Source organism: Agelaius phoeniceus, chromosome 7, assembly GCF_051311805.1.
Source record: "Agelaius phoeniceus isolate bAgePho1 chromosome 7, bAgePho1.hap1, whole genome shotgun sequence".
Classification (NCBI taxonomy): Eukaryota; Metazoa; Chordata; class Aves; order Passeriformes; family Icteridae; genus Agelaius; species Agelaius phoeniceus.
In genome coordinates this window covers 47735518-47758985 of record NC_135271.1, presented here as the reverse complement: position 1 = coordinate 47758985, position 23468 = coordinate 47735518, and the positions used below count along the sequence as shown (strand labels likewise).

General features: G+C 42.2%; 1 protein-coding gene across 1 annotated transcript in view; it reads right to left on the bottom strand.

Moving 5' to 3' along the window:
• The window catches only part of LOC143694464 (uncharacterized), a 31863-nt gene extending 8652 nt beyond the window's left edge, over window positions 1-23211 (bottom strand). The window contains exon 1 of the mRNA XM_077180928.1: window positions 22435-23211. Coding sequence (XP_077037043.1) covers window positions 22435-22663 — 229 coding nt within the window. The 5' untranslated portion in view covers window positions 22664-23211. The remainder of the gene's footprint in view (window positions 1-22434) is intronic.
• Between the last annotated feature and the right edge of the window lie 257 nt (window positions 23212-23468).

Here is a 23468-nt window from a genome sequence, read left to right as displayed (position 1 = left end):
TCTGAAGTGAGTGCCTAACACCAGTCTCCTGCCACTCCATCCAGCCACGCTGCTGGGTAGGAGGTGATATTTAAAGCCATGCCAATGGAACACAACAGGGGATAGGCAGAGCACAGGCAACAGAAGGAGGATTTTGCAAGAGCTCGCTGGGTCACGATAAACTCCTTCTCTGGCCACATCCAGTGTCCAGCCCGTATGGCTGAAGATCTTTGCTGGAAAGCCTTTGTAATTTATTTGGAAATTCACTGTGGCTGTGGTTTAACTCTGTGTTTTGGAGCTGTTCTTTAATTGATATGGGGCATTTCATCCTCCATAAACAGCAGTCAAAGGAGGACAGCGAGGCAGGTGATCAATACCAGTGGATGACCTGGTCTCTATAAGAATTTTACTTATACATCAAAAATTTCTGCTGGAGAAGAAAAAGCAAGTGCACAAGAGCTGTATTTATGAGGTTAAGAGAATCCTACCTTTGGCTAAGCATCAGTAAAAGCCTCGCAGAGAAACTTCTTTGTTTCTGGCACAAATAAATATTTATTATTGCACTGGGGAAAAAAGTACTCTCACAAAGCCTAACTATTTTAATAAAAAATTTAATATGTTTATTTCTTCCAGACAGGAGATAAAAAGCTGTCAGAGAAATAATGGTTTAAATTACAATGAGATGTTTCCTTGCCTAATCTTTCTCTTTCTTCTTTCCCAAAAATCTACGTGGCATGCTCAGAAATTTTATTTTTAGTGAGAAATGTCAAGGAAACACTTTATGGTAAGTGCCTGCTCTCTATTAATTCTTTTGTTATTAAATGTAGGAACATTAATTACCATTAATCATTTTGGCTCTAGTATAGATTTCCCACAATAAATTCTTTAAACACATATACAAACCCTATAATCTAATCAAGTAATTTTCTTCTACCTACTTGGAAGGGAGAAAACAGCAAGACTGTTATTGTTACTTCTATTTTTTTTAATTTTGAGGAGGTGGAGGAGAAACTGGCAATGGGACCTCTATAGGAACAGAGAAAAAAAACCCAATAACTATTCCTACAGACAGTGTATGTGCTTCTCAATAATAATCATGCCTTAGAAGAGTAAAGTGCCTTTATAAAATGTAAAGAAATTCAAAAAGGAAGAGATTTATGCAGCTCTAAGTAATCAAGGAAATATATTTCTCTGCAAAAGCAAAGATAATATTGAAATTTTGTTTTTCCTCGAGAAAATAAAAAGTAGTACACGAATTAATTCTGCAGCAATTAGCAAGGTGCTTCCTAATGTAGCTGTGATACAGCCCACATTTCCAGTGCTGACAATAAAGTCCACATTTAGTGACATAGCCGTAAGTTTACTGAGATAAAGAGGAAATGCAAAGTTACAAATACAGGTTGCTGTTGTGAAGGTAGTCACGGGAGCTTGTGCTCTGTTGCTTTTCACAGGGTAACACTGGGCTGCTGAACTCTTTTTAAACCTGCCATCACCAGATTCCCAGGTTTTCATACTGGCAGGTGCGTTTTTTAAACCACAGCGGGCAATTCTGCACAATAATGTTGTCATTACTCCTCAGAAGCCCTAATTTGAATGAACATGATGAATGAATACACTGAATTTCTCAGAACAAACAAGCTGCAACCTCCATCCTAAGCACGGAAGCCACGGTGTGACTGATTAAGTATGGATGCTGCTTGCCAAATCTCACTTTCACTTTTAAACTTTGTAATTGTTCTCAGAATGAAGTTTCCATAATGAACAGTTGAAGCCATTTACCTCAAATATTGATTTACAGCTGGAGGCCTTGCATTAAAACATGTCTTGGCCACTTTGGGCCTTTAGCACCAGTCAAGGTCTGTGCAGGCAGAGGAGAACAGCTCTGTGAGGATTCCCTTCGCTGGGATGTGATCCACACTTTGCACTCCAAAGTCCACAGTCATTCATCCAAAATCCAGCAGCTAAATAATACAGCCACATCCCAGCAGCTCCTCCAGTCCTCTCACCTCATGTTAAACTCTTTAGTCCATCCTTGCACAAGTTTAACAAACAGGTTTTAGTCTCTCCACTCATGCCTTTCCCCACTCCAGACAGCTCCCACTGTTTCTGCCTCTTAGCTTCAGCTTTTCTGGAGCATCTGATCTCCTCCACAAATTTCCCTTTGTTCCCTAGGATTCTGGTGTCCTTTCAGTCTTCTTTCAAGACATTTTAGACAAACATCATTTAATAAAGAACTCAGCCTTCAAAGAAAAGATAGCCAAACCTTATTTTTCTCTTTTTTTTTTTCTTTCTTCCAGAAACTCCCTGAACTGACATAATGCTTCGCAGCTGGGTCAATTTCTATATCATATCCTATTTCCTTTCCTAAATCTGTTGCCTTTACAGACTGCAAATGTCCTCTTCTAGCAGGCAGCTCTCAAGTATTTTCAAGCAACCTGCAGCTGCTGAGCTGCTCCAGGGGGTCTAGACCATCTATGTGAGATGTTCCCACTCTTTCCTTAATAAAATCCTCTAGAGGGTAAATAATGAGGGTCATCACAGGTGGTATAAATTCCTTTACTGATGGAAATATATTCACAAAGAATAGTTCCCAGAGATGTACAGAATCTTTGTGGAGAACATCAACAGAGGTGCAATCCTGCTGGACATTGGAGCAGCCTGCTCAGGGCACTGGTGGGGTCCCCATCCCTGAAGGGATCTAAAAGCTGTGTGGATGCGGCCCCTGGGGACATGGGTTGGTGGTGCCAAGGGGAATGGTTGGAATCCCTGACCTTAGAGGGCTTTTCCAACCTTAATATAACAATAAACCCCACGATTTGCCGAGGCATTGCTGGGAAAACCTGACTTCCCATCTGCTCGGCAGAGAAATCACCCTCCAGTAACGTGCCAGAGCGCGGCTCTAAGAAGGCAGGAATGTGAAAAACCTCCTTTTCACCCCTTCCATCCACCAGCAGAGCTGAGGGTAACCTACTTTCCCCCTGTGCTTGAGAGGAGCACAGGCACAAAGGCAGGGAGCACACGGTGCTACCTCACACACATTGTTTGATAAATTTCAGCACCCAAGTACCCGGCATCCCACGGCTTTCCCTCCTCCCAGGGTGTCATGGAGTTATTGACATTGACAGAACCAGGTTAACAGAGACTAAAGGAACACTACAAATTCCTGCCCCCAGCAGGAGCGATCGAATAATTGCTTTTTCCCCCCCTTTCTGCCTGTTTTTCTTGGTTTTTTGTTGTTTTTTTTTCCTGGTGTAAAAGTTCTCAAGCTCTGGACAGCAACAGGTTGCAACACAGGTTGTTTCCCACCATGCTGAAAATGTGCTTTGCATTTTGCATCCTGATATCCCAGACCCCTCTCAAAATGACTCAGCAAAGAGGTCAGTTCTGAGGTATCATTTTCTTCAGATGTATAAACACCAGCATTTTTAGAAAATATAATCTGAGATCACATATCATACATGTGTTTTAAGAAAAAGAATTAAAAAACCCAAATTTCAAAAAGAAATAGAGTTTTCTTAGTTTATCAATTTATCATAATTTATCCCACAGATAACAAAAACTCCTCGTCTCAATATTAGTCAGACATATCCAGAAAAAAAAAAAAAAAGATTTGTAATATTTACCAGTACTGCATTTTTAGTAAATTTAGTCATCTTATTCAAATCTTTTTCACTAGATTATTGTCACTTTCCAGGAAAAAAATAAAATAAAATAAAAAGAAAATAAAAGTGAAAAATTCAAGCATTTCCAGTTGCTGCTGTAGAAAAGACAAAATGCCTGTGACTTAGAGAACCTGTCACAAGTTATAAGGGTAAATAGAGCACAGTTTTATATCTTCGGGAATAACTTCAAATACACAGAACAGCCCCCTGGTTTTAATCTTATTTTTTCCCTTAATAATTGACCTACATAAGCAACCAAATCCTTGGTACACTATAGTGGCATAATTTAAATTTCTCTTACGTGCACTGTAGAGTTGTCACTGAGGTCCCCAACCAATCATTACGGAAGACTGAGGGCTGGAGTGATGCTTTGGTTGCTGCAGTGTTTAGGGGGGGGGGAAAAAAAGGGAAAGCAGTAAAAAAAAAAATCCAAACCCTCTAGAAATGAACAACCTGGTGGAGGTTTCAATCCATTAGCAGCATTGAGCTTGCCAGTTCTGTACTGCAGCATTTGACAAGGCTCTGAGCCAGAGATTAAGGCACGTCTCCTGAGGAAGGAAAAGAACAGGAGCTTCCACACTTCATTAAGGATATGTTTTATTTGCAAACTGCCAACCCACAGAGTGGCACTGACTTTTGGGTCATGGAAAAGGTTGCAGTTGTGCACTTGAGCCGTGCCAAGCTGAGTTGGATAATGCTCCTAAAAAAGCAAATCAAAGAAAAATGATAAGGAAAATAGGGAAATCCACTAGTACAAACCACCTAAAATAGGACTTGAAATGTAACTTGTGCTCCAGTCAGGATTTTCCTCCTCAAAAATCGTGCTAAAGCAGGACAAGAGCCCAAAACAACAGGGAGCGGTTAACTACAAAATGCATATTCAGGCTGTGTGTTTTTCTTATAATTTAAATATACATCCTCAGATTTATTTCATAGTGATTGCTTTAAAAAATGTTAATATCCCTATAGAATCAAGCCTTATCTCTATTTGATGCTCTGCCAAAGACTGTACTAACATTCCACCACTGTACACATTTTTTTTTTTTGCTAAGCTATTGTTGTTTTTTCCTGGCTTGTTTTTCAGAATCCAAATAGAAATACGTAGTTTATATGGTTTAGAGCATAAATCATAAATCACTCATCATAAAGGGCCAATTCTTGGAGTCTTTATTTGTTGTTTGCACTGGCAATTTCCCAATCATTTTCACAAGGAGCAGCATTTGAATAAAGAAATGGTTGCCAGTAAAGGTAAATTTTCTCCATTCCAGGAAAAAAAAAGATTCAACAATAATATTCTGGGTTATGTTCCAGATTCTCTGCACTGACATTAATAGGATAGTTTGAAATGAAAGGTGCTCAATGGCTAAAGGTAAGAAAAAAGAGTGCCCATGGGACCTTCACTGGGAAGCTTGCCTAAGAAGATATAAATTATATTTCTGGAATGTCCATGACCTATTTCCTTGGATTTGAAATGCTCCAACAGTGATCACCAACAAAGCTGTGATTTGATCTGCCTGTGCACTCACCTGGTCCAGCTGCAAACACCACTGCAAAACTGGCAGAGGTGAAGGTGGAGCTCTACAAAAATCAAAGATTATGGTTCTGTAACATCTTCAGTGCCTAAAGAAACCAAAGCAGTTACTTTTATTTTTAATCTGTAGCTGAAAGAAGACCATTTATGGACAGAAAATGCTTCTGCTGTAGGTCCTTCAATACTTAAGAAAATATGAATTTCATAGTCTATTGCTGCACAGAACAGCAGAATTTTTAAAGTACTTTAATTGCCTTGGTAGAACTTATCTTTTTGTCCTTCTTTTTTTTTTTTTTTCCTCAAATACATGCAGATCTCAGGGTATTTTCATTTAACATGTCCACACATGTGTTTACCAACCACAGTTGACTGGCGGTTCTCCCCTGCTGAACTTCCTGATTTTTCCCTGTTTCACCACTTTTGATGACATTTTCAGCTAGAACTGGTACTTTCTGTGTAGCCCAAAATTACAAGATGTCATGGGAGCCGTAACTGGCAGCAAAAGTAGCACCCTGGCTCAGCCCAGGCAGAGGCTCAGGGAAGCATCTTTAATGAGATCAATGGAATATTTGCTTTGCCTCTCCTCTCTGTTAAAGTCATGCAGAGCAGGGACAGACAACAGCTGCAAAGACATTGGTCTTTTTTGGTCTTCTCCATTCAGGATAACCAAACTTGTGACCTTGGAAGGAATAGTTAAACTGTTTGTAAGACTGAAGTGGATAAAATCATCAGCCAAAATAAAATGTTCGCCCAGAGTAGAATCATGGCATCTCCTCAGTCCTAAGAGTTGAGCGAGAATCAGTGATTGGGAAAAATATCAAAAGCTTACAAGAGAGAACTTTTGAACTGTTGGCCAACTTTGCTTTGCTCCTATAAATTTTCTTCACTTGCCATGTTCCATTTGCATGAAACAAAAAGAAAAAACAACTAACAACAAAAACACCAAACCTATAACCATCAGTTAGCTCTGTGGTGAGGTGTTTGTCTGCCAACCTGAGGTCAGAAGCAGAGCTGGGATCCCAAAAACGAGGCTTTGTATTATAGCATTGTATTTTTGATGCGGTATTTGAGAGTCAATTACTGTTTCCATTATAAACCCTGTTTTCCAAGGGTTTATACCTCAACCGTTTTCATTTTCATCATGCTGAACTTGGCATATGAGCATTATGGGTTCACAATTTTTAAATAGACCAAATGAGGTTGGCCCATTTTTAGATACAGAGTAGTCAGAAACTGTTTGTCAGTTGGTTTTGATTTTTTATTCTTTTAATTTCACAAACTGAACTGTAGTTTCACTTTTAGAACTACATTACTTCAGAGAATTAGTCTCTGTGGTTGTGTCTGATACCTCTCAGCACTTCTAAGAAAAATTTAATTGCATTTTTTCGTAAATAAAAAAGCCTGTTGACAAAAATTCTCCCTTTAAGAGCTGATTTTCTTTGTGTAATTTCAGATGCCAAGGCTCCCAAGCCATATATCCCTCCAGAGGCAGCTGCACATCAAGCCACTTTTACAGCTGAGAGGTGGATTTTAGCCCAGTAACTTACCTCATTTTGGAAAACCGGGGGGCAATGCATCAATTCAGAGGTCAACATCTCCAGTCATAATCTTTCCGGTGACTTCAGAAAGCTTTGGACCTGAGAGACCTGGAGGAATTGTCTCACTGTTTCCCCCACCAATGACTCAAGGTTGACTGTGCCACGTGGGGCAGAGGGAGGGCTGTCTCCTGGGCCAGGTGAAGCCCAGAACAGAGTGTACCCTTGATAGAGACCGAAATCCAGATGGCCACTGGCTGCTGAGCCCTCCATCTGGGGCTGCGTGTCACTCAGTAATTGCACACAGCAGATGCTAATTGCTTAAAAGCTCCTTCAGCTTAGAAAACTCACTTTGCCAAGGCCACGACGAATATTTTTCTTTGACTTCAATTTCCATGCATTCCTTCCACCTGAATTTCCTGCATTTTTTTCTATTAATTGAAGATAGCTGGAATCACAGGGCAATGACACAAAAGTTTCACAACTTGGCTGTAGAACTGTTGGACTGACTCATATTCAGCTCATCCCTGTGAACGCCTGTTTCTGGAGAAAAGGTTTGTTTCGTCTGAAGTACAAAGAACTCAAAGTTCATTCTTACTAGAAAGGTTTCTGGTATTTTTCCCCAACAGAGCTGCTCTGTAGTCCAAAATCAGAGCAGATTTTGCTCTCTATGAGCCAGATCTCTACTTTAAGGTGACCAATAAAACCTTTAACTTGTATAACAATTCCATGTAATTTTTTTTTTTGCAAGTCATTCTTAGAGTACACCGGTAAGATCTGCAAGTTGGATCATACTAACGTGCTTCATTGGGAAAATGAATCACAGCAAAGTTGTGACTCACCCAGAGCCACACAGAGGATCAGGGTCAGAAACAGGAGGAGCACAAACATTCCAATTCCCACTGCTGTGGGTTGCTTTCCCAACACACAAACTGAGCAGAAAGCAATTAGATTCCAGTCCAAACTTTGCCATTGGCAATCGATTTCAATAAGTTCTAGGACAAACCACTACTCCTCACTCATCCTGGAGGAAGTCACACGATTTTGTCACCTCTCCTTACACCTCCCATCGCAGCAAGGTGAGGCACCAAGCCAGTAGGCAACACCAAGCTTCATCACTGCTGCAGTTTGCATCATACTGTCAGGTGGATCCAATTTTTCCCACATGTGACTGACAGGATGCATTTCAGGGGTGCAATGCAGAGTTTTGGGCTGCCATCTTCCCTTTCACCCTCTGTGCAGGATCACCACGGGCTGTGTGTGCAGAGAGTGCTTGCCCGGATCATGTTTTTGTGAACACTGACAAGAACAACTTTCTTGAAAGCTATCAAAGGCATCCTCATTATCCTTTATGGGCTGTGTAGAAAATGTCTTCACTGTTAGACATTTAACTGGAGCGCAGCAGAATGATTTTGCTGGCCCCCTCCAGTTCTTCGGGTAAAAGCTCTGTTCATAATCAGTTTCTGCTTTTTTTAATGACCCTCAAGAGGTCCCTTCTGGTACACTTCAGCTCCCTTTCTAGTGTCCCATTGATTTTACAGACTTTAGGAACTTGCTCTTAACCTTCTGCTTTTTCCCTGGATCACTGCTGAATGATTAGGCACTGCACAGCCCTTTGTTACCCAGAACACTGAGAGTGATATCTGGAGAATTAAAACACCAGTTACAATAACATTTGCTGGGGAAAGAGACTGTTCTTCTCTCAGGGCTATTGACCCCATTTATGTGCATGATTTTCTAAGAGGACAAGAATGACTTCAGACTCAGAGAAAAAAATATAGGAAGGTCTGCTTGAGCACAAGATTGAAATCCACTCAAGAGCCTTGTACTCTGAATTCCAGCAGCAAAAGTGGAAGCATTTAGTGTTGGGAAGGGTAGGCCAGAGCCTGGAATATGGTGGGCAGTGTGCAAGAATAAAAAGTAGAGATTAAAGAAAAGGATTTTAAAGGATTTTCCAACTAAAGTGTTTCCAGTTATCTGATTTGATTCACATGGAGCCACAGCAGTGCCAAAAATGCATGCTTGTTGGGTTTTTTTGAAGTTGGAGAAGTTTGAGAATTACTTCTTAAGACATGCCAGGTAAATTCAAAGAGAGGGATGCTTGATGCAAGGACATCCTCCTAACCACAGAATGGCAGTGCCACAGGCTGTGATTAAATGTGCTGTTCCTCCCAGAGACTCTGATCCTTCTCAGATGCTCTCATCCCACCCGAATCCTGGTGCAGGAATCAGAGAATGGTTTGGGTTGGAAGGGACCTTAAAATCATCTGATTCCAACCCCCCTTCACCACGGGCAGTGACTTTCCCATGCAATTTTAGGACTTTTTTTCTTTGCCATGCCCTCCCCAAGTACCACATCAAACTTTTCCAAGGTAGATCAGTTCTTTGAAAAAGATAAAGGACCGAGCTCTGATATCATCCTGCAAAATTCCTCATCCCCCCCCTCCCCAAGATTTCCCCAGGAGGGTGAAGTTCAGGAAACTCCATTTGCATCAACAGGTTTGAGCCAGAGTGCAGGGATGGCTGCAGCCCAATTACTGCCTGCCCTCAGCTGCTGCTGCCTGGCTGAAAGATGCTGGGAGGGGGGCAAAAATAAAAAAAAAAAAAAAAACAGCCAAGCTTAAAACCAGGGAAAGAAATCTCATCGTTGTTGTGGTTGTTGAGATGCCAGCCGAAAAGGAATCATTACAAAGAGGCTGATACTTTCAGGGGAAACAGAGGACTCACCCGAATGATCCCAGTTAAGGGCCTGAACAGAGAGGAGACTTTAACAGCTCTTTGGAACTGGTGAGTCTCCCTGCTTGGCTGGGTTTGAATTGTGTGTTACTGCAGTAACATCTCACAAACAGGGACACCCCTCCTCTTAAAAACTGTTTGCTCCCGAAATAGCAACGCAATTTAGCAATATTTTGTATCAAGACAATTACATTGTAGTATTATTGTAGTCCTAGTACCTCATTAAAACAAAAAAATGTTAAATCCTTGTTTTGTTGAACACAAGAGATGAATAGTAAATATTGATTTAGAATGAATGCAAACATTTCCCTAGGAGTGGATAATTACAGCCTTTCTATGCAAAACACTTATATTTGAAGAAGCACTTCACTTACTTTGCCATGTGGTATACATTCTTTAGTACATTTTAAATTATACGTTGTCCTGGACAGTGTCTGCTCTATAATTTCTTGTGTCTCTACACCAGAGTCAGTATGTAATTTTAAACTGCAAACTTTCTGCCAACAAGAAAGGGAGAACAAGCTTAACTCTTTCCCTTAGCTGGGCTCAGAAACCAAATCGGACTGCACACAGAGTCCTACGAGCAGCGAGCTCAGGGCTCGAGCAGCAAGGAACAAGTTGGGAGTAGCTGGAATTTAACAAAGATGCTGCTCCCAGCAGTCCTCGTTTTCACACGGCATTTTCTGATTACATCCGAGGATCCATGTGCTCCAGTTTCCAGCCAGATCACAAGGAGTCCAAAAGTTTGAACAAAAAAACCCCTCGACTTCCAGAGAATTCACAAATGAACTGAACACGTGAAAAAGAGCTCTGAGGTTAAGCACATTCGAATGTGTATCTCAAGGAAATAATTTATTCTACTTATTTTGGCATTCAGATGGGCAGTTCCTTTGCAGACTGACATGGGAGAGGCTTGGCTCTTTCTAAGGAGGGTCAGGCTTCCATATGGTGCTTCATGAAAGTAGAGGACAGAGTTTACACTCCAAACCCCATAGCCCTTGTCAGGCATTTTAAACCATGTACATCTATTAGGTTGAAAAACTGCAATATAAATTCATAATCAGGCAACATGAATGTGAACACAATATGCCCCTAGTAACTTGAGAGATTAATCCAAATGAGTTATGAATTTTGTTATCTTATATAACCACAAGCATCCTCACTGCATATATTTCATGGACCAAGTTTTCCAAACCTGGGACCCTGCACCTAAATGACTTTTTTTTTTTTTTTCATAAATATTCAAGCCCTCATCTCCTCATCCCAAAACAGAGACAAGCTTAAATGGATATTTAAACTCATCCTAGTTTAAGCAGCATTTAAGGATGCATTTAGAGCCCCCTGACACATCATGCAAGGAGAGGGTTCTGTGTGCTGCTGGATGCAGAAAGTTCAGGCCCCACAGAAGATTAGAGACTGTGGTTAATTCGTTGCAGTAATGAGCAGAGCAATGGTACTCAAAGGAAGAGCAAAGGAGCGTTGAATGTGATTCCAGACATTGACCACAAATTGCATTGAGTAACCCAGCACAGCCCTGGCAGGAGGCTCTTACATGTGCCATATACTCTGGATATCTCCAACTTTTACAGAAAAAAAACTTACAAAGCTGCCTGCAACTACAGGACAAGAGGAAACCGACTCAGCCTGTGCCAGGGGAGGTTCAGGTTGGACATTGGGAAGAATTTCTTCACTGAAAAGGTGATCAAGCTGCCCAGGAGGTGGTGGAGTCACCATCCCTGGTGTTGTCTGAGGAATGACTGGACGTGGCACTCAGTGCTCTGGTTTAATTGAAGAGGTGGAGAGCAGCCAGATCATCACCTCCAGTGATGCTGGAGGTCTTTTCCAAGTTTTGTGACTTTCTGTTCTGCAATTCTACAGGTCTTAAATCCACACATGCACACTCATGTTTGCTCTCAAAGCCCATCCCAGCGTTACTCCTGCAGGATTTTTAGCCGGGGAACCCATGGAGTATCTACTACTGTACAAAAGAGTTAAATACAGGTTCAAGGGAATATTGTTGTATTAGGGCAGAGGTGGAGAGAGGGGAAAGAAACTAGATAAATTTGAAATAAAGTAGATTTTACTATTTCAAAATAATTCCCTGGAGGGGGGAAAAGAGGAGAATGAACAACAACAAAAAAAGAAAACAAACAAACAACAACAAAAAAAAAAAAAACCCAAGCAGCATATCAAAATTGAAACAGCAAAAGATTGCTGGGAAAAGCAATTAAATGCTGATGCCCCTTATTTTCTCCAAGACCTTTTTCATGAGCCTCACACTTCACCCACCACCAAACCCTTTCCACACTGAGGTTTTCTCCAGCAGCTGATCATAAGGAGACAAATTTCCCTAATGCGTGCTTCCTTAGGCACAGCTTTGTACTTCCCGAGAAGCTTAGCAGAGCATTAAGGCAAGAGACTTCAATCCTGTGGGCAAAGTTATGTGTCTACAAGGAAAATATTCAGCCTCCCCACTTGGCACTACCCCTGTGCTATTCGGAGGCAGCCCCATCTCCCCAGCAGCACCCAGGATATTCCTGCTCAGAGAGACTGAAGAAACCTTCCACTGGAATTAACTGGCTTTAAAATTGCCTCTTCCCTTTGCCCCCTATTCCACGGATTTGCAGAACCATAGGGGAAAAGACGACACGAGATAAAAATAAATGCGGCCACTGCGGATCCAAAATCAAGGGGAAAGTGTCAGGGCTGTGTTTTGCTTTGGGTTTTAGTGGAGACAAAATAACTGAAACTACTAGGAAAGATAACGTATGACTAAGAAAATTCCCTGAGCAATCAGAGGATGTGTTTTCAGCTTTTTTACATTCTAGTTTTATTTTCTCACAGCAATGAAATAGGATGAGATTGGAGTCCCATGACCAAGCTGGCGCAATCCACGCACCCTACCTGGATAATCACGGACTGTAAATCATCATTTTATAAGAATTTAACTTTTCAGCTTCCAACATAATCAAACGTGGTGGTGAGGGGGGCCACTAATCACGACAAAAAATATACTTCAGCTCCTTTCTTGAAGTGCCAACTCCAATAAGTTCTCCGAGCGAAATTAAATGCATGCTCTTATTCCAAACCACAGTTTCCCCCTGGGATGGCCCAATCTCAAGTGGGGGCTGAAAGGCCAGTTGAACCACAGCCCAGGGTTACACCCATTTTTGCAGTTTTTTTTAACTACTGCATGTAGTATAAATTGTATCCCAGCCCACTCAGTGACTGTGCTTTCCAGCACTGGTAATAAAAAAAGATGTCTTCATAGTTTCCACATTCCAGCACTAACGAGTGGGCCAGTCCATATCTTCCCTCGGTTTCTCACAGTTTTGTGTTTGTTTGTTTTAAAGGCTTCTCTGCAAAGCTAAGGGCAGAAAAGAAAGAAAGATCTGGTGTGTGGCGTGACGGTTGGCGCCGAGTCTGAGAACAGTAACAAAGAGTCATTTTAGAGTAGAAATTAAAGTGGAAAAGACCCATTAGCCCATGTGCTGCGTGTCCCTGCCAGCGCAATGCTTTTCCGCAGGCTCAACACCGAGCTCCCTGCTCCTGCCACCAATGCCGAAATCGCGACATTTCAGTGCACAACGCACATCCCAAACCCTCAGAGAGGGTGTTCCACCTCCTGAAGCCTCCCAGAGAGCGGGCATCTCCTCTCCAGTGCTGCAGGGGGCTGGGAGGACCCTGGCCTGGCCTGTCCTCCAGCAAAGGAGCCGGCCGTGGTGTCGGCGTGCCAGCTGCTGCCCTGCCGCCGCACCGGCCAAAGCAAACATCACACCATGCAAATTTATAACAAAAAGTGGAGCAGAGGCCAAACACAATGCCCTCCTGGTGGGAGGAAGTGTGGAGACAAGACTTTTTCCTTTTTTTTTGCCTCCCCCTTCTTCTTGGAAGGGAGGAAAAATGTTTCTTGGCTCCTCACTGTGAAATACAGCAGTGGCAGGGGAAAGGGAGCAAATCCAGGCACTGGCTTCTGCAGATATCGATCACTGTGCACTCTGAAGTGGATTGTGACCTTTGGCAACCTCACCCCCAGCCAGAGAAAGGGGTCAGGAAAGACTATCTGAGATGGAAATAGCCATTTTAGTCACTTTTTAACCTTGCAGTCCCTCAGCAGGGTACGAAATCCTGGAGATCGTGCAGGTTCTGCAACACAAGGCAAGTGCTGCAGCAGGGTGGGCAAATTGGAAGGAGAGGGTGGAGTGGGGTCAAGCTTTTCCATCCCAGTTCCCAGATCATCTCCAGAAAGCTGATGGCATAGAGGGGAGTTAGAAAGGGTGAAGTCCTTTGCCTGTGGCATGAGTCAGATGTAGAGGCAAGAGAGAACAGTGGAAGCACGAATGGGTTCACACTATTGCAAAAAAAAAAAAAAAAAAAAAAAGGAAGAAAAAAAAAGAGTAATTTTATGCTTTAACAATACTGGCACTCAGGAAAGATGCAGTTCTTGAAAGCTGTCATGTGTTTGGGACTCCAGTATTCCCCTCCAGACACATCCATCCTCCATTCACAGGACTGATGGCCAACGCATTCAGGGCTAATTCGGCGCATTCCTGATCCCTGGGACCCGCTCTGCGTGTGCAGAAGAACTTCTCACAATGCAGGCAGTTGATCTGCACACACTGCAGGCTTTGTCCAGGACTTCTCCATGTCAGGCATCCAAACTGGAGCTGCTGAAGTCCGGAAACAGCCCAGACAAATAGTGAAAACACTATTTCTCTGTATGCAGAATATTTTTAAGCAGAATAAGGGCACTGGGATTATGCCGGCTGTGTAGGGGAACTATCTTAAAAGTCCACTATGACAATGTAAGCACTCAGCAGACAGGCCAGCCAGGGAACAAGCCTGTATCAAATGATAATCAAGGCTAGGAGAAGCAAATCTGAATTTCCTAAGCAGAGAGAGGGCTTGCAGGACTGGTGGAGACGGTACTTACCATACGAAAGTGTTAACAAGCAGTGAAAGAACTGAAGCGCATCTAATTAAAAATGCATACCAAGGCATAAAGACAGAGTATAAGAGTAAACAAATGGCAGAGACCAGATTTGTTTGCAATAAATGAAGAGGAAAACACCACACAATGCAAACTCATCCAGCACAGAGGATACGGAGGGAGGCGGGCAGGCAAAGGCACCGCTCTGCAAAAACCTCCCAAAGCAAAGTACAAGGCAAGAGAAAAGCACGTGGTGCACTCAAGCATGGATGAGGGGGAACAAAGGGCTGGAAATAGTTCCAAGACACCATCCCTTGTAGGAATATTTGCCGTTTCCAAACAGGTACTGCACTGCAATATGGTTAGACCAAAAGATGCTGCCAAGCAGAGCTCCAACTCAGCATATGAACAGGCCACCACGGGACACAAAACAAAACAAGGCCTTATGGGAAAGAGTAAATCTTAATATTTCTGCTGTAAAATATCTAGAAATAGGCAGGAAGATACTGATTTTGTCTAGGAGGTTGGGGATGTCATGAAAGAGCCACTTCTGTTCAACTGGCTGGATGCACAGAGTTTGTGGGTATTTACAGGAGTGACACTGCCCCATCTGCATTGGATTTTCAGAAATAAAAAGACCTTCAAATCTTAGAATGATTTGAGTTGGAAAGGACCTTAAACCTCATCTGTTCCCACCCCTGTCATGGGCAGAGACACTTTCCATTAGACCAGGTTACTCCAAGCCCTGTCCAGCCTGGCCTTGGACAATTCCAGGGATCCAGGGGCAGCCACAGCTTCTCTGGGTACCCTGTGCCAGGGCCTGCTGATCTTCACAGGGAAGATGTGCCATTAGAAGAGCTCTTGCATCCAGGAAATACTGACACCCTCCACTGCTGGTGTGTTCATCATTCCTGATTCTGAGCAATACTGGAAAACAAAGCCCAGACACTCTGCCAAGACTTGCTATGTCACACCTTAACCACAAGGAAAACATGGGCTTTCCAGGGCCAGCAGGAACTCAAGCCCTTTGGCAGCAGCTTGTCCTGTCTTCCCTCACCCCAGTCACAAGGCCACCTTCCTTTTCCCAATAATTTTCATTCTTTTGGGTCCTGCAGCCCTAAACAATGGTGATCACACCATTTCCCAGAAGCAGCGTTTGCTTGATTACTGCAGAGCACTGTCATCTGTTTGTTTTTTCAACACACGATAGGCCACTGCCTTCTTCCCCTTGGGATTCCCAGCCAAGCGCAGTTCCCATCCAAATGGGGATAAAAGTTCAATTTTATTTCACGGTTTTGTCTTCCTTACAACAAATCTTTTCTGACAGTGTTTTCTGACTGCTAAACTGTTTCGTTTTGAGCGATTGATCTAAAGCATCTGTCTTTGAGATTAAAAGCAATGTTGAAGGGATATTGCAACGCTGCTCCAAAGGTGTGGAAGTTTTTGAACACCAAACTAGTAAGCAACAGGAGGGAACTTTTAGGAAAGCTCAAGCACCTCACCACTTGGGTTTGCAGCGTGCATCTTTCCCCAGAAAGTTTTGCCAACTGCCACATAATACAGGAAGTCGGGCTTCAAAATATTTAAGGTTGCATTTCTCACTATTTCCTCCTTATCGTTTATAAGACCCACATTTTAAAATGTCAGCCTGCATATGGGAATGTTTAATCTCAAGGATGCTGATCCTTTGGGAAACTTTTTTAATCTTCTCCTAAAGTTGGGGGATTTGTTGGGGTTTTTTCCCCCTTTGCTTCTCTCTTCTCTTAATGTTTTGCTTCTGTTTAGGCTGTACCTTTTTTCTTAGCTGCTTTTAAATCCCCCCAGCCTCAAGCTGTTCTTCCCTTAAAGAGGGAAGTCCTTAAAGAGGACTTACATACACCTTTTGTAATGCAACTGAAGGCAGGAATATTGCATCCCCCTGATATTTTAGTTTTCCAAGAAATACAACAAAATGATAAACCAGCAAATTTAACTCAGAACATTTAAACTGTGAAAGTTTGTGTGCAATGGATGCACAGTTTTAGTTCTGCAACAGGCCTGAATACCAGTCCAAATGTTTGGCATTACATTTTTGTTTAAATTCCATTACTTCCTCTTGCCCATACTACTGCATTTATTTTTAGTGCATGTGTTCCTTACTGCCAATTTAAATTCATTTAATGTTAGGCACACAACAGTTTTTCAATACCTTTCTGTTATTTGGCTGTATAATTAGCTCTCCAAAATATGATTTATTTTATTTTACTTAAGTTTTGGCAAGAAAGCAGGGGGAATGGGGGGTTCTTCAAACACAAATTTACTACTGGCAGCACTGCTATGAAGGGCATGGAGACCAGCATCAGAAATCCATCTTATTCACAGAATGGGCAAATCCACTGGGGATTAAGTGTAGCCCCTCTCCACCCTCCCCTTCCCTGTCCCCCTTGGCTACTCTCCATTTACCAGCTCAGACATGGAACTGGGACTTATTCCTTGATTCAGAAAAAGGAGCTATTAGAAGGCAGCACCAGTTCCGAGTGTGCTGGACCACATCCAGGCAAAATTTGTTCATTTCTTAATAATAACAACATCACATCCTTCTAGGTCATTAATAAATAAAGGGTTTGGAGGGGCAATAAAAGGATTTTTCTTTTTTCATTTACTAAATGAAACTATTGCTATAAAGGCCCTACATAATTCGCAGTAACCTGTGGTATCATAATAAACTGTGTTCTTTGGCCCCAAGCTCATACAGTGCTTAAGAATATGTTTAACTGAGGGAATGAATATGACTCCCATTTAGAAAAATAAAAAGAGATATTTCCCTGCCTTTAGGAGAACATATGTGCCAACATTTAGATATTTGGGCACCTGTGCACCTTGGCTCCTGGAAACAACCAGAGTGAGGTCAGTGACAACCAAAAGTACCAGATTCTGCTTGTTGAAGATGATATTTTATATGCAAAGCTTTCTTTAGCAAGCTCCTAATCACATCAGGAATGGATTTGAGATACCTTCCCCCAAAACACCAGTGGACCAAAAAGAGCAGGCATTTTTGACAAGTGTTTTAGGCTTTCTGCTTCAGGCTAAAGGATCTGTCTGTGTGGATGGGAGCAATCCTGGACAATGAACAAAAAGCCAGTATCACACCAAAAAAAAATAAAACAAAATCAGCAGCTCCAAAAGCTATAATGAAATAAATTAGATTTGCTATAATGAAACTGACAAATTATATAATGAAAAGTATGTGTGTGTGTATATATATACACACATATATATATGCTGGGCATCAACAGACAGCCATCCCACACACCAATGCTGTTGTCTCTAGAACAGATCCTTTTGGAGTAGATTGTTTTCTGGGAATAGTTTTCTATGTCTTCTGATAGGGACCTTTAAAGGCCATCTAGTCCAAGCTCCTTCCAACAAACAGGGTCACCTTCAACTACACCATGTAGCTCAGATTCCCATCCAGCCTGACCAGGAGCAGGGCAGCCACCACTTCTCAGGACAACCTTTTTCACTGTTTTACCTCCCTTATTAAAAACTTCCTTATTTCCAAGCTAAACCAACCCCCTTTCAGTTTATCCCTCATCCCATCACAGCAGGCCCTGCTAAAAATTTTCCCCCATCTTTCTTATGGGGAAAAATATGCAGAGTCTTGACCTTTTGGTGTCTGGCAGCCTGAGGGTGTGGTGGACACCGTGTAGATCCTGAGGTGCCTGCTCTTCCCTCTGTGTCCTCCTCTGATGGAGCACTGAGTGCAATCACGTGTGTTTTGGATTATTAATCTACACACAAGAATGCAGTCCTGAACCTTCAGAAAAAGCCATCCCACTCATGGTTTTAAGATTCAACATGACCCTGGATGAGTCCTGCCCTGCATCCAGCTCATCAGACCCTCCAGGAAGAGGTGAGGCTTCAGGGTGACAGTGTGGCTGTGGAATGGGGTCAGCTGCTGCCTCTCCCAGTCTCACCTTTCCTGTGTGGAAAACAGGATGTCACTCAGTGATGTCTCATGTCTTTCCCCCAGTCAGACTGAGAAATGGGGACACTGCACATCCTCTTACACCACTCAGCTGCAAAACTGGTGTGGGGCTTTGAATAATTAACAGCAGCCACCAGCCCTGGCTGCTTACAGGAGTCATCAAGAGAGATTAGCTGGAAGCAAGTACTGATGCTCTTAAACTTCTTATGTCTACAGCTGGCCTTGTTTTTTTCCCCTCCTGTTTCATTTAGCACCAAATTCTCCAGGTGCTTACAGGGCAGAGCTGTACCAGGGCTGGTCCCTGCTGTCACCCCAGAGCTCTGTCCTGCTCAGGGGCTGCCTCACTGCAGCTCTGCTCCCCACGTTGGCACAACTGCCCCAGCTCAATGCTACCAAGTTCAAATTCCCTGGATTTTGTTTTCTGTGCCATAAAAAGAACATGGTAGCTGCAGTCCATCACGCTAAATCATTTTAGCACCTCCTTTACCCTCCGTAGACTTACAGTGCTGAGAGCACATTTGTATTTTTCTCCTGCTACTTTGGATTTATACAAAAAATGCCCCAATTTCCATTTATTTGTGACAGAATATTGCCTGTCTTCTTGTTTTATCTTTTCAGCTTAAGAAAAATAACATAGGACATGATCACCACTAACAAGACAGCACGTTCAATATAACTTCTCCCGCTGTGTTGTTTTATTTACCAGCTTTCAAATCCCTAACCTTCCTCTCTCCAACTTCCTTTTAAATGAAAGGATCCTCTTGTCTCTGTGAAGTTCTTATCATCTGAACTGGTTTGCGTGTTAAACTTTCAGCATCCATTTAATCAGTGATGGTTATTCTGCCTAATGACTCCTATACCCCTGTTAATACTCTTTTATCTGGCTCTAATATTTTAAGATCTTGTCTAATATTAATGCTAAATGCTAATATTAAAGATTTGCTACTAATATTTTAAGCTCTTGCTGGTAGTGTACTAATGTTTGGGGAGGTTCTTGGGAGTTCATTGTATTGGAAGGACTGCTGGATAAATTTTAACAGCCTTTGCGAGTATTGCATAGAAATCTAGGCAAAATAACTGGAATAGAGGGACAGGTTTCAGCAATTTATTTATGGAGTATCCTGCCAGCAATGAGCTCAGAATCAGGTTGAAAATGTATGTGTGTGTGGGCATATGAGTGTGTGCCTCTCTGCATCTCTCCAATAAAGCAGGATAGAGAAAAATAACCCAAATAAACCAGGACAGAGGTAAAAAAAACCCCATTGTGAGGCAGGGATGGGGGACACCTGCAGCCTCTCCCATCGGGTTCCAGCCAGTGCTGCCACTCCAGGTGATGCTGCAGGGACAGGGAAGGAGGTGGCTGCTGTCCCACAGGAATCCCAGCCCTGAATTGCAATTCCTTCAGTATTGCTACTTCATCAATTTTTTCTATATACCTACAGACAGCCACATTTATCCCTTGGCAGTAGAACATCCTAAAGGTTTACAGAGGAATAGGGAAAAAAAAAAGAAAAAAGATTTAAAAGAAAAAATTAAATTAAAACCTCCCTTATTTCAATATCAGTTTATTAACATGAACCTCTGCCACATGCAAAGGGAGAACAGAATCCACTCTGCCTCTGAAGAACAACCTCCTCCACTAAAAATAAAATACAGTGCAGCATTTATTTCACCACGGTTTAAGAGTTAATGAAAGATTTGCACCTGTACAGCTGTTGCAGACTGAAACGAGCTTGTGGAGAGAATGTGTTTTCTGGTTGAGACAGTTGTAAATGCCTTGAGTAAAAACACTGAGGACTGCTAATGGATAGGTTTATTTTAAAGCATGCCATCTGCTATCAATCATAGAGAAGTATAGGAAGCAAGTTTGGCTGTGCTCCCTCCTTGTGAGCCTGATAAAGATACGGCTGTGGTACTCTGGAACATTTAGTACTCAAGAGAATAAAACATCAAACCTACTCAGCAGCTCCACTAACAATAATAAAAATGCCTCTGCCTAAAGGTGACATTCTGAATTTACGATTATTTGTGTCTATAAAGTGTATTCTTTGGCTCCTGACTCATTCTGACTGTCTCACTACAAGAACAATACATTAAGCCTGCCTGAAGTAAATGGAAATCCTATCCTTTTATTAAACCAGCAGCCAGCACCTGAGATGTTCTTATGCCCTGTAGGACCCAAAGAAGGTTTTCTGCTCTGAGTGTTAATTCTTTTGGCAGGATTAAAGTCAACTGCAGGGAAAATGCTTATTTGTACACTCAGAACTAAGCCCTTCTCCAGGTAAATGTACTTTTAAAAGAATAAGAATAAAAACGAGAAAACCCAAGGCAGATTCTGAATATGCAAATACACCGAGCAAAGGCTGCAAAAACTGCAATTTACCCAAATAGCTCATATTTTATGCTACTTAGCATTTGAGACAGGAAAAGCTTACCCTGTAAGAACCTGCCCAGGAAAACTATGCACAAAACTCCCAAAAGGTGTGTGCCAATCCTCCTTCCTAGCTCTGAACTTCACATCTGCTGGAATTCTCCAGAATTGAATCCAGGGATTTTTTTTTCTTATATATATTTTTTTTTTTCCTCCCTTTTTTCCCCTACCCTGCATTTTCCCCAGAAAAGGCAATTGGAAGATGCAGAGCTGCTTCCCCGAGATACACGAGCATTTGGTTAACTTCTGAGGCATGAATCATTCCCCTGGCTAACACCACATCCCTCTTCTCTCACTCACACTCTGGTAACTCCACTGATCAGGGGCTTTTGAGCCTGCCTGCTTAAAAATAATTAAATATATAACCCTTCTTGGCAAATTCACCGGATATAAAAACCACTTAGCAATGGAGCACACCGGATCCGATCACATTGGGTTCCTATCTGCAGCTTAACAAAATTCCCTTGCAAGCCTGCTGCTGATTGGAAAGCATTGCTGTGGAAGCTTGGGGAAAACCCACCTGGTGATCAAGCTCATGAGCCTAATTAAAGTTTGTAGCAGGAAAAAAAAAAAAAAAAAAGTGGGAAAAATTAGAAGTGGGAAAAAAAAATTAGAGCAGCAGCATGGAAAAAAGAAAAAAGGAGTAAGCACTAGGATAGGAAAAAGATAAAAAAGCAATGGGAAAAGTGAGCTTTTTTTTGAAGTCTGCTCTGGAAAGTGACAGTGATTTCTTTCAGTGCCCCCCACAGCCTGAATTCTTCACACGGTGGGCCATAGGTTCAAGTAGAAAAACAGAAGGTGGAGATTTAGACTTATAAAGTTCAAAAATATTAAATCAATGCTGATTTTGGGCTGTAGTCACCATTTTGGTCCTCAAGAGCTTCACTGTCTTTAAAATCCATGGTCAAATGACCACTGGTATCAAAGGATATCTTTAATCCCTTTTTCTGAGGAGCAAAAGAACTAAGAAATAAGTTTCTAGGGGAGGATCAAAACTAGTACATACTTGGAATGAGTAAGATGAAAGATCATGAAAAAAAATTATGAGACTATAGAGACAGAGGAAAACCACAAAGATAGAGAAGATTGTTCTACGGGGAAGTGGATAAGCTCTGAGCATGTTGGGAGCAGTCTGCCTGGTCACTTGGCTGCAGAAACACAGAAATACTGGAAACAATGCAGGAATGCAGGAAGGCAAAGCTCAAGTAACAGGAAAAACTGGAAAACAGGCAGTTATCAAAAGTTCCGTGCTCAGCAACACCTGGGGAATAACTCCTTGGAGGTACTTCTCACCTCTAGGTGAGGATTTCCAAATTATTCCCTTTCAAGAGCAGCACCCCATCTCATAAGGAAATAAATGTCAATGACCATCTCTCATTACTGAGCTCTGTACCAAAACCAGTCTGTTCCATGCTCCAAGGAGAGGGACAGCGAGTCAAACAAGGGCACATCATAACCCCGAGGTCACCGACCAGGCACAACCATTAAAACCTCCAGCAAAAAGAGTTCACCAAAACTCCAGCTGATCAAAAAATTATTATAGCATTGAAACTTTCACAGAGACGTAGCTTTTTCTCAAAAAATGTCATTGCCAGGATTTTAAGTCTGGAATGAGGGTCTTGGATAGCCAGAGGAGAGACAGAGGAAGCCAATCCAGACTCACCCATAGCCTGATGTACACGCCCAGGGATGGCGGGAGGTCCTGGTCCAAATCCCAACTCTGAAGACATTCCCAACACTGCTGACAGCATCCAGAAGGAAAGACGTGCTCCATAGCCTTGTTCCACGACATTTTGCAGGAAAAAAAAAATATAATTCCCAAGGTGGGTTTTTTTTTTCTTTTCTTTCTCATGAGAAATGGAAATAAATGAAAAGGTTTGAAAATTTTTCATGGCGTAGACTCCTGTCCATGGCCAGCCCTAACCTCACACTGCCCAGAAGTTCACAGGCACTCTGCTCCTACCAGAGCTCATGTGGTGAACTCCCCATCTTTTGCACAAACTTAACAGGATGATTTTAGACTCGCACAGAACATTTTCCTGTGAAAGCTCGCAGGCTCGGAGCAGCTTGTCACCAGAGTTCAAGTCCCTGGCACACAGTTCATTGCAGCTCTAATGAAAAAGCACAATGATGGAGCCTGCGTTGCTAAGATTAGACATTAGTGGCCATATCAAGAAGAGAAATACCTGCAGATTAGCAGAGCAATTTGCTGCTCTAAATCTGAACCTTCTAATCTCTCTCTTTTTTTTTTAAGTAAGTAGCAGCCCATGAATATGGGAGCAGAATTAAAACTGCATTTACTAAGTGATTTCTAAAATACTTCAGCATGTGTTTTAGAAAACTGACAAGTCATTAAAATATAGTTAATAAACATTATTCAGAACTCGTTGCTTTAGATTAACACTGCTTTAAAATCACAGGCATTGATTGGTTCAGTGCACTTCTGCAAGAGGAATTCCAGCTGGTGTCTGTACCCTGTGGAAGGGAACACGATGGGCAACTCGGAATTTACCTTTTCTAACTGCAAAAATATTTCAGAAATATTTGAAAAAGACTTTAAAACTTGGCATCCTGGCCACTGAGGGCATGCATGGAGACTGTAATCACAGGTAAAACCATGGGAAGACTGAAGGGTGCAACAGACTGAGATAGCTGGGGTTGCTCAGTCTGAAGAAGGTTTTGGGAAGACCTTAGAGC